Here is a 15,661-nt window from a genome sequence, read left to right as displayed (position 1 = left end):
AGATAGGTTTGTTCTCTTGATTTTGCTGATGGTTTCCAAGGGGCAACACTTGCCAAAACTTATCAAATTGTACATTTTAAATATGTACAGTTTATGTAAATTTTACTCCTATAAAGCTGTAAAACATAAAATCAGTTGTGATCATCCAGTCATTAGTATTTCTCATACTGCTGGTTTTGCTATTGACTACAGCTAGTGGAATATCACTTCATCCCATTTCAACCAACTACCTCCCACTGTTTTAGCAACAGTCAAGTTTTCCCTGAAAATGGGCTGCTTCTGTTTGGCACAGTGTGAGTTAACTCGGCAAGTGCCTTTATCAAAGGATGAAGTCAACTAAGGAAAGAAATAGCAAGTGTAAGATTCCAAATTGAGGCACTCTGTGCTGGTTGATGGGGGTGGTGTGGTGGCCAAGATGATAGTACGTAGAAGTGAAGAGCAAAGAAGCAAAAGACACATGAAAAGGAAGGAAGAAGATTCAGTGAGATGCAGAGGAGGATGGTTAGGAAGGAAAGAGAGAAAGAGGAGAGGTAAAAAAGATAAAGTGAGTTCTCCTCTAGTCCTTTATTTTTTTATAACAATAAAGTAAGTTTCTGATGCCCCTGGGCAGAAGACAAATGCTTAACTTATTTGCATATAATGTATAATGATTTAGAAAAATGAAATTTGAAACTAAATTTAATTCATTTTAGATAAAATCACCAGCTTCCAAATCAAACAATTACAGACTAAGTATTTTCCCTGGTTTTCTGGATATCTTGTACAAGGTAAGGGACCACCACCCAATTTACATTAGTAGAGAGTCATTTTCAGATAAACTTTTCCCCAGTCATATTTTAATTACTTGTGTTACATGAAATCTGGGTCTGACATATTTAGCCCAGGCAGAGATGGTTACAGTGGTGGAGTAAGAGCAAAAATAGCACAGGAACTGTTTGGTGAAGGGTTGTCATGTGAGCCTGAATCCTCCAGCCCTACTTCTGAATACTGAAATTCCATTGGGTTTAATGTCGTCTTTAGAAAGTGCATTCAAAATAAATCCACATTTGTTTTTAGCAGTAAGCAAAGGTCTATAAAAATTGTAAGATTTTCCTACCTTGACAAAAATTGTTGAATTGCATTCTTGCAATGCCTCCATTAAACTAATCACATGGAGACACACCATTTCTACCATCTGTAACAACAAACATGAAAATCATTTCCACTCTCAGTGAAATGGAAACTTGCAAACTGGCCTGCTAACTAAACTGTCCAATGCCCATGAGTCCTCCTGCACAACGACCCCAGGGGAACACAAGGAGTGGTGTCTACTCGCCTCTAAAACTTCAAACCAAAAGCTGAATAAAAACGCACCAGAGGTTTTACAATCATCTTGCCTTCCTCGTCTAACTCAGAGCCACAGATGAGATGCGGGCATCGACCCGCTAATCCTGCCCTGCACTGTGACTCCCACCAGAGGATCAGTGGCTTCTATTTCTTTCATTTCCAGCTGTACTATTTAATTTATTGCAGATCTGGCTTTGAGGCTTTATCCTCTATGAAACAGGGTAGCCAAGTTTATGCTAGTTAAAAAGTAAAATGGAAATTATATCCTTCATCAGAAATTCCTAAGACTAGATTTTAAACAGTCCAGGGTGATTCTACCGTTTGGCTTATATGGTTTAACAAATGTTTCAAAATAAAATTCACAACATTTGTAACAAATTCATTTATAATATTTGACTATCAAGAGAGATTTTGACGATCAAGAAAGATTTGAAGGAGAGCTATTATTAGTATTTAAAAAAATAAATAAAGCCAACAACAAGATAAGGAAACTCTACCTAGCTTTAAGGTCTTAGTTGCATCATCTGTAAAGTCACAGAATGGAAGGCTTGCTCTCCAAGTCCTTCTTTAGCCCTAGACTCCATGATCCTATAAATGTGATTATTTCTATAGCAGTCAAAACTGCTCGCGGACCCTAAAATTTTCATTTAAGCTATGCCATTTGTATGTATGTATTAATTCGCCCTATAACATCTGCTTCACTAAAGAAAAGAAAAGGCTGCACTAAAGGAAATGTATAGCCCCCTCTACCATTAGAATTAAAAGGAAATATTTCTAAGAATAATGTTCAATCCATCAAAAATCATTTCCTGAATGCTTTCCGTGGACAGTGCAGCATTGGGCTTCTGGGCACACTGGAATCATTGTTAGGCATTCTTCCATCTCCTGCTCCACACAGATAAGAACTTGACCAATGGAGTCCTCATAACGAAGACACTGGCTGCTGTTTCTCCAGCTGAGAATCCTCCTTGAATGCAGCAGACCAATCAAAGGGCTTCATATAAATGCTTTCCTTCCAGCCTCGAATCTCGATTCCAGGAGACTAATCTAAACTTGTTCAATGAAGCAAGTTCTTGCTAACCTTGCCTCAGATATTTTCCAGTGAGATTTGGAGGAGCTCCCCCTCTTGGTGAGCTATCCACATTAACATGGAACTGGATTTGAGAATTGGGGATTTATGTCCTCATAGGGCAACTCTGAAAGGTTGAAACTCTTTCATGCTTTGAGTCCTGAGTGGAACGAACCTATGGGGTCGATCTGCTCTTAAACTATCACAAAAAAGATGACCCAATTTGTTAAGTAAGGTTTTACTAAATTGCTTAGAATCCAAAAGTAACATGAATCTCACTCCTAAGCTCTGACTTGATTGCATAAAACAACTCCTTAAAGTTGAAATTAAATTTCATTTGGCATTAGGTCGAGGAAATAAAAATTGTTGTTACCACATTTACTTATTTGGTTTGTCTTTCATTGAAATTCTTATGCAAGAAGAACAGCCAATCTACAACATAATAAGTTATTTATCCATGAAACAAATAATATGTGCTAAAAAAAACATATAGCATGAGGACTGAGAGTGGTTAGACATTTTGAGATTCTGTCCAAGAGGAGAAACTTATTGGTGAACTCACCACTTTGTTATGGGCCATTAGTTGAAGGATGCTGGGTGTCACCCTGCTCCAAAACTCTAGTGCTGTCAGTATCGCTGTGAAGCTGAATTCATTCTGATTCTGGACATTTGTGGCTACTGCACTTTGTTCACAATACACTGTCCAGAGCTGAGCAAAGATAAATGCATGGAAGAGGGAACACATATGCAGCACGGAAGTCTGAAAAGGAAGACAGGCAGTCATTACCCCAGTGGGGCATGGCACACCGTGGAGGCTCAGCCACAGGTTGCTCAGGGAACACAGCTGAAGCACATCTAATTCAAGAGGTCTGAGGCTGAAAGAGTTCTCTCGGGGTTACAAACTCATGATTCATCACCTTAAAACAATCTGCTCTTCGTTCAGTCAGTGGGAGTGTGCTCAGAGAACAAAGCATCTTTTCGAAGAAAAGACGCCTGAATTTGCAGAATACATCTACCTACCCCCTGCCTTTTAATGGAACTGACATTCCCATTCCTAAACTGGATTAAGTGATTGTCATTCTACCAGTTTAGAGTATATCCTCATCTGTAAAATGGGGATTATCGTACCCTCCCAAAGGAGTTGTAGCAAGGAGTAACAAGGTGATCTACATGAAAGCACTGCCCCGTGCGTAATCATGAGAGTTGCAGGAGTCAGTGTATTAGCAGCAGCAGCAAGTGCTCGTACTCATACTAGGAGAAAGCATTTATTGAGTAAACATCTCCCATGTGCCAGGCCTATGCTAAGGGCTTTCCATACATCACTTTCCACAATTCTCAAACCGTCCCTTCATCTATTTTATGTATGAGAATATGAAGCTCAGAGGGGTTACATAACTTCAAGGTCACAAAATTAGAAAGCACCATCCTTAGGACTTAAAAACAGATCTGGGTTGAAATAGCAGGAACTGACTGCCCAATTCCTGGTCATTTGGATGGGTGTTCTATTTTGTCTCATAGTCAGCTTGCTCTGGCCTAAATCCCAGCTGTCCCCAGACCCGTCTTGACCTCCCAGAATTTGCCTAAGCTTCTGTGAAGGGCTCCTCTTGGCTGATTAGTACCAGTGCCTCTGGTTTGCTTGTGTGGGCTCATGATTGGTGACTGCCTTTACTTTAGTCCCTTAAGCATGTCAGCTGTCTCTACAGTTTACAAGTTCCTCTGTGTGTGTAATTTCAATCTGTGTTTTGGTAAGTTCCCAACTGACCTTCTTATTTTCATTTTGTAACTTCATGTTTCTCTAGAGATTTGAATTGGAAAAATAATGCATGAAGAATTGGAGTATCAATTTCCCTCTATTTCATATTTGGTTCAAAAAACTGATCACAGAATTTTTATTATATTTCTAGCCTTGTGTTTCTCTTCATTATTTTGAGAAAGAGATGCCTCAGAACAAACTTTCGCTTACCTCCATAATTTATCCTCATAAAAGTAAGCGGAAAAACAATTTATGGAGAAAAAAGGCAATCTGGGAATTTAAACAACTTTAAATAAGGCATTAGCACAAAGTTGCTTTTCTAACATCCACAGGAGGGCCAGTGATAAAATGCATTTGCTTCTCAGAAGGAACATAATTGGCTGATAAGGGTTTCCATTAGCAATTTCCATGCATATGTTCTTAATCTTGCAGAAATCGCTTACCTTTGATTGCTCTGGAAATCCAATCAGGATAACAATAAGATGATCTGCAATATGTGAACCTGCATCCAGAGGAATGGGCAGGCAGGGAGAGGAGGCATTGGGACATACTGCATTATGAGTGAGTGAACCCAGAAGCAGCCAAGACAACAGACGGATGTGGGAGACACACTCGATGAATTCTTTAGGTCTATTAGAGAAGAAAGAAGTTTTAAAGATGATTTTATGTTTTCTGTTTCATTGGGTGCTCAATAAATGCTTATTGAAGGAAGGAATTAAAAGAGTGGTCTTATAGGCAATTATGGAAAACAAAACACCGAGGCAATAGAGTGCCAACAAAATGATGTGTGTGTTTTTCTTATTTCTCACTCTAATCCTGGAGTTTAGGCATCTTCAACAAAGAGCAGCCTGTAGCAACAGAGGATTAAACATCCACCTCCTCCTTCCACAAACCTGTCTGCCTCTCTGACTAGCTTCTCTTTCTAAACTTTTTCCTTTCCACTCACTAGAAAGTCCTTCCCTGACATCCTGACCAGGGTGGGTGTGGGGGATACTTAACACATAGCCACTCATTTTTCTGCTCCTCAAAAATTTTCTCCTCCTGCCCTCCTCACCCCCACTCCAAGCCGTGCCCCTAACCAGGAAGGCCAATCATGCAAAATGACAAGTCTCAATACTACTCAGAATTCCCAGCTAAAGTAGCCCACACACCCCTCTCTTTGGCCTCATTTACAGGAATGATCAGAGGCTTGCACATTCTTGCACTTTTAATTTAATCTCTCAGATAGATTTTGGTCCAGCTAAACTCTAAGCTTGAAGAAAGAGACCATGTGAGGGGCCAACAAATATTTATTGATTTATTTAATTAGTTGAAATTAAGAGTTAACCTGGCAATTCTAAACTCCAAGATTTCATCATCCATTAGGATGACTGAGATTCTTGTACCAGGGCAGGTTTCTTTTATTGGCAGCATGTCACAAGGGCTATGTTCAACAATGCTGGTGGGTCAGCAAGGAAGTATGAGGCTGGGCCTCAATTTCCACCTTCCCAACCAATCATATTCTACTTCCATAGACCTTAACTGCATTCATTCGCCCTACCTGAGCCTTGGGAAACTCAGTAGTGTTTTCTGCCTTATTTACCCTCATCCCTGGAGTAATAAGGGGACATACCCTTGTTGCATCGCAGAAGGAGGATGATAAAGCCAAGGCAGATAGCGAATCACAGCTTTATTATCTCTGTGGTTACCCCGTGAAATTTCCATGGCTGCAATCTGAGCCAGACCAACTTTGAGATGTCCACCAAATGTATCTTCATGCAGAGGCTGGGAACATGTTTTCATGTGGCTCTACAAAACCAAAGTGTACTCAATAACTTCGCACAGTACCTAGAGACATTGCAGGTAACTCTTTTAAAAGATCAAGTGGTCATTTCCACCCCTTCTATCACCACTCTTAAGTATACACCCCACATAAACTTCTTCAATGGCTTTTCCTTGTTCTTAGGAGAAAGTAAGGGAGGGAGGGAAGGTGGCAGAGACAGAGACAACGACATGAGAGAGAGAAAGGAAGGGAGGGAGGGAAGGAGGGAAGGAGGGAGGGAGGGAGGGAGGGAGGGAGGGAAGGAAGGAAGGAAGGAAGGAAGGAAGGAAGGAAGGAAGGAAGGAAGGAAGGAAGGAAGGAAGGAAGGAAGGAAGGATGGAAGGAAGGATGGAAGGAAGGAAGGAAACCTTTCTTAACATGGGCCAAAATGTCTGGAAAGTTCTAGCTACTGCAGACCTCTGCACATATGGTCCAAGGAGGAGTCAAATTGCAATCTGGAACCAAGTGGTCCCTTTATGACAAAGAGGAACTTAGCGATCCATGAAACTCAGCAGCTAAAGATATGTTCCCTTCATAACTGAATTTAGTTTCTAGATTCTTCTCAGATGGTCAAAGTGTTTCTTGGTATAGAGATAGATTGACAAACACTAAGTGGGAAGTAGAATCAAAGTTTAAATTGACTATCTCTCATATCTCTAAACCCAGCAATCTCTAAGTAAGCTCCCCTAGCTTTTGACAGTATACAGATTACTGAATGTCGACTCAGGCTGCCCACACAGTGAATTTGGTATACAAAGAAGAAGAAACAACTATTACCTAAAAATATGGAAGAAAATAATAAAAGGGATCAATGATGACTCCACCTAGTGACTTCACCTAGTGACTCCAGCCACATTGGCTCACCAGGCTCCTTCCCATTACCAGGACTTTGCTCACACTGCTCTACCTGAAACACTTTTCCTGCCTCACTTCACCTAATTAAGGGCTCAAGTATCACTTCTTCCAGGAAGCCTTCCTTGATCTCTCTGGCTAGGTCAAATGTTCTTGTTAGAAGATTTGTGTGTCCAAGTCACAATTTGACTTTAGTCTGGGTGAAATTCTCATTAAATGTAGCCTCCCCTACTAGACCATCTGTTAACTGAGGGCAGCAGTTGTGCTTATTTTTGCTCCAATGCCTAAACAGTGCCACGAATATTGTATGCACTCAATACATCGTTGTTGAATTAATCTAGAAGGATTTCTTTGCTCAGTGTGGCAGGGTGGGAAGAGCACTGAACTGGGAGTTTGACAGACCTTGGTTCTAGACCCAACTACTAATTAGTTGCATGTCCTTGGACAAGCCAATTCCACTTTCCATTTCTGATCTCTTTCCTAATAGGTAAAACCAGAGGGTTGAACTATGTCTGAAAGAGCCTAACACTTTGATCATCACTGATCCCTTTTATTATTTTCTTCTATATTTTTAGGTAATAGTTGTTTCCTCTTGGACCTTAGTTCTAGACCCAACTACTAATTAGTTGCATGCCCTTGGACAAGCCAATTCCACTTTCCGTTTCTGATCTCTTTCCTAATAGGTAAAACCAGAGGGTTGAACTATGTCTGAAAGAGCCTAACACTATGATCATCACTGATCCCTTTTATTATTTTCTTCCATATTTTTAGGTAATAGTTGTTTCCTCTTCTTTATATACCAAATTCACTGTGTGGGCAGCCTGAGTCGACATTCAGTAATCTGTATACTGTCAAAAGCTAGGGGAGCTTACTTAGAGATTGCTGGGTTTAGAGATATGAGAGATAGTCAATTTAAACTTTGATTCTACTTCCCACTTAGTGTTTGTCAATCTATCTCTATACCAAGAAACACTTTGACCATCTGAGAAGAATCTAGAAACTAAATTCAGTTATGAAGGGAACATATCTTTAGCTGCTGAGTTTCATGGATCACTAAGTTCCTCTTTGTCATAAAGGGACCACTTGGTTCCAGATTGCAATTTGACTCCTCCTTGGACCATATTTGGATTCTCTTCTGCCCTCTGTCCAGTGGCTTCCTCAAATCTCTCAGACAGTTAGTCATTTTGCTCCCTACTCAGATCATTCAGGGAAGCGGACTTGCATCAGCAATCTCTACTGCACAACCATCAATAAGCTCAACAATTTCACTTGGATTTCTTACATATGCAAACTAAATTTTGTTCTATCTTTAATTATTTTTTGATGAAGATAGCTTCAATGCAGATAAAAATAATGTGATTTGTGGTAGCATGTGTGAAATTTGAAAATCTCTTCACATATTTTCACATTAAACCTTCTAACAGTCAGGTAGTTGTAATTAGACTTATTTTGCAAATTGAGACTCAAGGAAGTTAAATGAGGAAGGAAGTCAAAGTTATACTGCGTGATACAATGAAAAGAGAGTGGATTTGGAGTGACTTCAATCTTAGATTCAACTCCAGACTCCAATGCTTATTAGTGGTGTGACCCTGAGCAGATTCTTTGACCACCCCAAGCCTCAGTTTCTGTATTTGTAAAATGGGGAACTGAATAAATGTCAAAAGTAAAGTGCCAAATGAATATTCTTTTCTTTCTCCTTTCGTTCTTTGCAGACTGGAACCTACTTCTTCAGACTCCAAAGTCATAGGCTCATTCAACAATGCCGCAGCTGGTGACAATAAATGCCCATGTAATCTGCATAACATGTTTCTGTGCTTTGTCAACCATAGAGGGTTAAAGAATCCTCATGACATCTAAGCCCAGCAGCCACCTTACCTTGAGTCTGGTTAGCGTGTGCATGTCTGCCATGAAATCCAGCACCTCGCTGATGTACTGCCGCACGCATTCCATTGCCGCTGTTCCACACTGAAACACAGGGACACCGCTGGGTGCACCGAGAACCTGCCTTTACTTTTGCCCTGACAGCAAAGACCGTTCTGCTCTGATTTCATATGTTTACCAGTGATTTGTTTCTTTTCTGGATTTTTGACTCACTCCACTACTCTCCACATAGTCTGTGACGGTGTGTGCCCACATACACCAGTCCAGACAAAATTTTTAAAAGGTTTGTGTTAGAGAGCAAGGAAGCAGGGAAGAACAATGGGAGGCAGGGTTAAAGGCTTTTCTCAAGTAGGTCATTTAACTGAAAACACTTTCTTGCTTTTAATCTGGTTTTTATACAAAGATTTAGCCTATGTAGAGCCATTAATATCAATCTTTACAACATGAATTTCCCCCAAACTACAGTAACATTTTATCACTCTAGAAATCTCTATGTGCCACTAAATTCTACTACGAGAACCTTGAAACTTTTTCTTTCAAAGAAAGTATATAAACAGACATCAGATTTGCTGAGAGGGTAACAATTTCTCCTATTCACGTTGTCACTTACAACTAACTTAACTTCTTATACATTCATAGGAGCACACTAATAGATAAATAGTGTTCTTGCTAGGGATAAAAGAAAGAAGCAAACATAATGGTCATCTCATCCCCAAAACACTCAACAGAGTGCTTGGGAAGTTTTAAAGGAAAAGGAGCAAGTCCATGAAAAAGAAGCATACTTGAGTTTTAGGTTATTAAATGGCATGACCTGCCCTCTCAGGGCTGTAATACAGTGAGTTGAGGATTATAAGTAAAGAAAAGGAAAATGAACAGACAGACTGCTACATCAAAGCTGCACTGAGAGAACCCACATATCAGGTTACCTATAATGTGGATCAAAAGTAGGCAGTCTTTGAAGACATAGGAATATATGCTAAAGGGCTTTCTTGGCTTTGTTTCGGAAAATCTGGAACATTACATATTTAACTAGCTCACCCTGTGGCTCTCATTTCCCCATATTCACGTAAATCTTCACGGCACTGAACTGTATCACCTTCTATCTCTTCTAGAATGTTACGCCTGTCAGTTCCTCTGACAGAAAAACAAACATTAAAATAAGGTCATTGGCAGTTCTGCCAGTTTTTCCAAGCATTTCAGAGGTTCTAAGGTTTTCTTCTTTTCATTTAAATCAAATGAAGGAATTATAAAAGGTTATTTTGTTCTTGCTTTAAGAATATCAGTCCTCTAGTGCAAGAAAGGATTCCCCCCCGCCACATACACACACCAATTTATTCCATTTTCTCTGACCTTTCACATATCATGCAAATAGGAACATTTTCTCTGTTCTTGAATTTTTGAAAGGGATTTGATTCTTTCACAGGCAATACTTCATACCATTTCAACTAAGCAAATGTCACAGAAAATGATTTTCAGGAGCATCGTTCAATATTTGTCTTTTAAGTTTGAATAGCAAAGTATTTACTATTAGCTAGTTATTCTTGTTCTAGACACAACAATTACATCTAATAAGAGCCTTAAAATCTACTTTATAGTCAGAATATGAATGAGCTATTTATACCCACAAAAAAGAGCGTATTATTTCCAATCCCTCCCTTCCTTTTTTTCACTTTGCAAAACATCAATATAACCTTAAATGTTGATTTAAAAACAACAATATAAAGAGAAGAGCTCCATCTGTTTCAGAATTCCCATATTTATTTGAATAGGAAAGCTGGTGATAAAAGAGCTGAAAGCATGTACTATAATCTCAAATACATGAATTGAAACAAATCAAATTCAATTTTTCCTCAAAACTCATATCTGATTCAAAGTTAAATTTCTTAGATGATAAAAGTAACACATATTCCATGCAGAAGATTTGTATAAAATACAAATTAATAAAAAGGAAAATCAAAATAGTCATAATTCCAACTACCACCCCCACCTCTGAGAAAATCACTGTTACTATTTCCTCCCAATTTTTTGAATGCATATAGCAAATGCACACATGTTCATATAATTTTTATAAGATTGAGATAATATTTTTTCTAACCTCCTTTTTAATTAAATCCATCATAAGCATTTTCCAATTAATTAAATATGCTTGGAAAACTTGACTTGGTAGCCACATGACAGCATCTATGGATGTATCTTATTTTCTTTAAATAATATCCTAATGTTAGACATGTATTGCTTCCATATTATAAATAAATCTTCATGTGCATATTCAGTTGTTTTCTCAAACATATTCCTAGAAGAAGATTATCAAGCTATCCCCTACAAGGTTGTACCATTTTCCACTACAACCAGTTTATAAGAATTCTTGTTTCATTTCACTATCAACACGTTTTATTTTTTTAATATGCTAATTTTCTAGCTGATTTTAATTTTTATATTTTTAAATTTAATAATATTTTCATACATTTTATATTTTGTAGTTTATTTTGTATTTTTTAATTTACAGTTCATTGATTGCTAATAAGGATAAATGGTATATTTTGAACAATTTATTGGTCATTTGAAGAGGTTTTATGTGGGGACTCCTAACAGTCGCTTATTTCTTTGGTTGGGATGTCTGTCTTTTACTTATTGATTTATATGAGTCCTTTGTATATCAGGGATATTACTTTTGGTTCCACTACATATGTAGAAAATACTAAGCTTCAAAGAATTAAACAATAAGGAAACCAGTATGTATGCAGCAGAGACCAGCTCAGCAGACCCTTCCTTCTTTCTAAACACACAAGTGGACCATATCTCCTCATGTCCTTTGCTGCTAGGTGTGGTCATGTGACTGAGTTCTAGCCAATGAGATGTGAGTGAAGAAATATGTGCCACTTCCAGACCTGCTCATTAAAACCTTAAATGTACCATATTCTCTTCCCTTTCCCCAGCCACCAGCTGATTGCAGAGGACTCCTAGAAGTCAAAACAGTTGATGGGAGGAAGCTGACCCCTGACTGTCCATACGGAAGCCCAGCTCCCTGCACTAACTAGGATATTGATTTAAATTTCATAAAAGAATCTAGTGAACTTTTGTGTGAAGTTGATGAGAAGTGGAATTTTATCTCAAACCATCCTGAATTGCCCTAACAACCTCAAGAACCTTTTAAAAATCCATAGTCTAAACTTCCATTCCCTGAAATTTATTGTAAAAATAGTCTGAAATACAAAGATTTAAGCCAGAGATGTTTATTGCATATTAATTATAATAGAATATTGAAAATCACATAAAAATCTAATAGGCAATTTTGTTAACATTATTTGTAATAGCTAATATTTACTCAGCATTTACTAAGCTTTACATGCATTATCTCATCCAATCCTCCGCCTAAAATTAGGACCTGTTATATCCCACTCTACACATAATACAAACCAAGGAATCATAGGTTAAATAACTTTCCTGAAATCAAACAGCTAGTAGATGGCAGGCCTCAAACCTGGTGTCAGTCTAAAGCCCACATTCTTAACTCCTGTTCTATGATATATTCACATGAGGTAACACTCTGCAGCTATTAAAATTTTGGGAAAACGCTTATGATATATGAAACCAACTATGATTTCAACTATGTTTAAATAAATATAAATAGAAAAAGAAAAATACATTAAAATATTAGCAGTAAAATTAACTCTGGGTAGAAATGCTTTTTGTTTTTGTTTTTTGTCATTTGTTGTTTTTTTTGCCTCTCATATTTTCACAAATTAAAAAAAAGTATTTTTTTAAATGATGTTTTGTGTTGTGGATATACTTACAAATGTATATTAATAAAACCCTTTTGGCAAACAAAATGGGAATACATGGGGTATAAAGACATCTCTACGCTTTGACTAATGAATTTATCCCAAGGATATAATTTAATAGAAGCATGAACGTAATTTGTGTGTGTGTGTATCGAAGAAATTGGAAAGCATATGGATGTCCAATAATATGAGAAAAAGGAAATTAGGATACTTAATAGATCGAAACATGGAAAAAATTTCCAAGACAGTACAGTTCTTATATGAGGGCAAAGAGGTTAAAGGAGATCCTTTTTCTTTATTAAATCTTTTCTCTATTAAACATTTAAACATTTTTTCCAGTTAACAATGAATACCTCTAAAGTTTCTGAATTTTTTGTAGTAAACTTGCTATTGAGAATTTATTGCAATTTCTCATTTACAGCTCTGTTGTGGTGGCTTGGAACTGTGTACCCCCCAAAGCATGTTCTTATAGCTTATCCATTTGAGTGGGTATGAACCCACTGTGAGGAGAATCTTTTGAGGAGACTGCTTCAGTTAAGGTGTGACCCATGGCATTCAAGATGGATCGTAATCCTCTTTAGAGTCCTTAATAAATAGGATGAAGACAGAGAGAAAGAAAGTCTCAGAAGCAAGAAACTGAAATCAACAAAACCCGGAAGAGAAGGAAGAGACCAGCAGATGCCGCCATGTGCCTTGCCTTGGAGGAGCCAAGACTCTGCAGCTGCCAGTCTTTGGGAAGAAAACATTGCCTTGAGGATGTCTTGATTTAGGCATTTTCATGGCCTCAAAACTGTAAGCTTGTAAACTAATTGTTTAAGCTGAAACCATTTTATGGTATGTTTTCAGCAGCCTATAAAACTAAAACACCTATCAATGAGAAGCTTTTCATCTTTTACCAAATAGTTCACTGGTTGATGAGAATGAAAATTTTACACATTTTAAGAGAAATTATTATAAAGGAAAGAGAGGGTAATCACAGTGTTTATTTTCTTCTAGCATTAGTTAAATCAAATTGCTTAGCTGGAGCCAGTATAATAAAATTGATTCTGGAAAAAAGTGAGCTTAATCAAATCTATTCTGTATCTCTGGTAGCTTATTTTCTCTCCTTAACTGGCTGCTTCAATATTACTCTTGTCTCCTGGTATTAAAAGTTTCCAGTAGCAAGGATTAATTTAAGCTTGTACTAGTGTTCTTTCAAATAAGATACTAATACTCAATTTTCAAATAATCAGTCTATTAAAGTGAACCAGGTCACAGGCCAAAAATACCTCTTTGCTAAATGAGGAGAGGAGAAGAAATGTAAAATATAAACAACTAATTTGGTCAGTACTTACCCCAGGAACCGAGGCGATCATTTGCTTGCTCAGGATTGTTGACTCAGCTAGTTTGGTTCCAGCATCTGCACAAATAAACTAATAAGAAGTTGAAAGAATAATTATTTTTAAGAGCTCTTGGACACAATGAGCAATTTATAATTTTATTAGCTTGGCTCAAATTCATTAGTGTTTTCTTTCAAGACAATTTGCCTTGGGCAGATCAGACTTGCTAACCACTACAATTCAATTCTAATAGAAATTCAGAATCGGAGTACTGTCAAAGAAAAAAATAAATCCAGGCTTGATAAAGAGAGGACTTATTCGAAAGCATCATTGCAGTAGGGAAAGGGACTGTTGCAATGGGGAGAATGCTCTGATCGTAAAGTCCCTGAGCATCTTAAGAATTAGGCAAAAATAGGGTTTCTTATATCAAGAGGAAAGAAACTGGGACTAGGGAAGTGGGATAAAAGAGTGGCATTTTTAGACAGAAGATCAGAGAATGTTTTATGCTGAAGCAGCCTGTTTACTTAAAGATGCCCTTAAAGTTCCGGGGTCTGGAGAAAGGAAAAAAGCTTCATCTAAGTTTGGTTAACAAGCATTTTGTTCCTGTTGATCAGTGGACACAAGTGGTTCAGTTAGTCATATACAAGGCAAAGAATGGGAACATGGACGGTCTGTGTCTGGCCTTGTCCCCGGTAGACAAGGGGGGGGGGGCATCTGTGAACCTCATCTAAGTCATGAGAGGAAAGGGAGGTCTTTACAGTAAGCCATATTTTGGAACACAAAGTGGGTGGGGAGGATTTCTTAAATATAACTGTTTTCCAGAAACACAGGGCTTGGGTGGAGTTAAACATTGTCGGTGACAAAAGTAACAAACAAATTATTTACCCAGACAGCTAAGTGGCATCGAAATGGTAATTAAATCAAGGAAGAAATAAAAAATAGTGGTAATTAAATCAAGGAAGAAATAAAAGTTTTGAGATGGATTATGAAGTCATCTCATTTATTCTTTTTTTTTTTATTGAGACATTTTCACACACATACATTCCAGACATGGTGTACAACCAGTGGCTCATAATATCATCACATAGTTATGTATTCATCACCATGATCTTTTTTTTTAGAACATGTGCATCACTCCAGAAAAAGAAACAAAAAGAAAAACAAAAAACTCATACATACCATACACCTTGCCCCTATTTATTCTTGGGCTCTTATTGACAGTAAGCATACATTCATATATTTTCAGGACTTCTATCATTCTATCATACATTTATACATTTATATTGGAAACATCAGCCTCAGAGTTTTTTGTTTCTTCCCCTGAGAACTCCTCAGTAGCTGTTCTGTACCTACCCTGTCAGTCTCACTCCCCCCACTTCATTTAAATACATTCTAGGTTCTAGCCCTGAGATCCATTTGCTCTTCATCAACAAGACAGATCTTTAGGCCTTTCTACCACCTGCTCCCTTGCAAATGCTTACTCTTTCTTTAAGATGAAGCTCAAAAGTCACCTCCTATGTGCTGATAATGACCCCTCCGCCTGCCATGTGCCCCCAGAGGACTCTTGCACATTGCCTTACGACAGTCATCACACCATATTGTGGTGACGTAGGAGTCTATTTCCCAAACTGCTAGGAGCACACTTGATGGATGAGTGTGCCTAACTAACTCAGTGCTTGGCCTCTAGTGGGTGCTCAGCAAGTGTTTGGAAATGAATCCATTAATGCACTGTGACTTGAGATAATAATGAGAGTGAATTTGCCAGGTTACAATTTCACTTGCTTCATTACAGATTTCTACAGGTGTTTCCCACTTAAAGCAACATCCGACTACTTAATGGTTTTAGAAAAAAAATTAAACATAAAGTCTTGTAGAGTT

The 15,661-nt window shown here is 37.9% G+C and overlaps 1 protein-coding gene across 1 annotated transcript in view; it reads right to left on the bottom strand.

Annotated features, from left to right (window-relative positions):
• UNC79 (unc-79 subunit of NALCN channel complex) overlaps positions 1-15,661 on the bottom strand; it is a 244,941-nt gene that overhangs the window by 12,053 nt on the left and 217,227 nt on the right. The window contains exons 44-49 of the mRNA XM_077123417.1: positions 13,799-13,876; positions 8,677-8,766; positions 5,761-5,936; positions 4,592-4,778; positions 2,958-3,155; positions 1,097-1,174 (exon numbers count right to left, since the gene is read on the bottom strand). Of these exons, the coding sequence (XP_076979532.1) occupies positions 1,097-1,174; positions 2,958-3,155; positions 4,592-4,778; positions 5,761-5,936; positions 8,677-8,766; positions 13,799-13,876 (807 nt within the window). The remainder of the gene's footprint in view (positions 1-1,096; positions 1,175-2,957; positions 3,156-4,591; positions 4,779-5,760; positions 5,937-8,676; positions 8,767-13,798; positions 13,877-15,661) is intronic.

The sequence above is a fragment of the Tamandua tetradactyla genome, chromosome 12 (assembly GCF_023851605.1).
Source record: "Tamandua tetradactyla isolate mTamTet1 chromosome 12, mTamTet1.pri, whole genome shotgun sequence".
NCBI classification, from domain to species: Eukaryota; Metazoa; Chordata; class Mammalia; order Pilosa; family Myrmecophagidae; genus Tamandua; species Tamandua tetradactyla.
The sequence above is the reverse complement of the archived record's forward strand: the minus strand, read 5'-3'. Positions and strand labels throughout refer to the sequence as shown.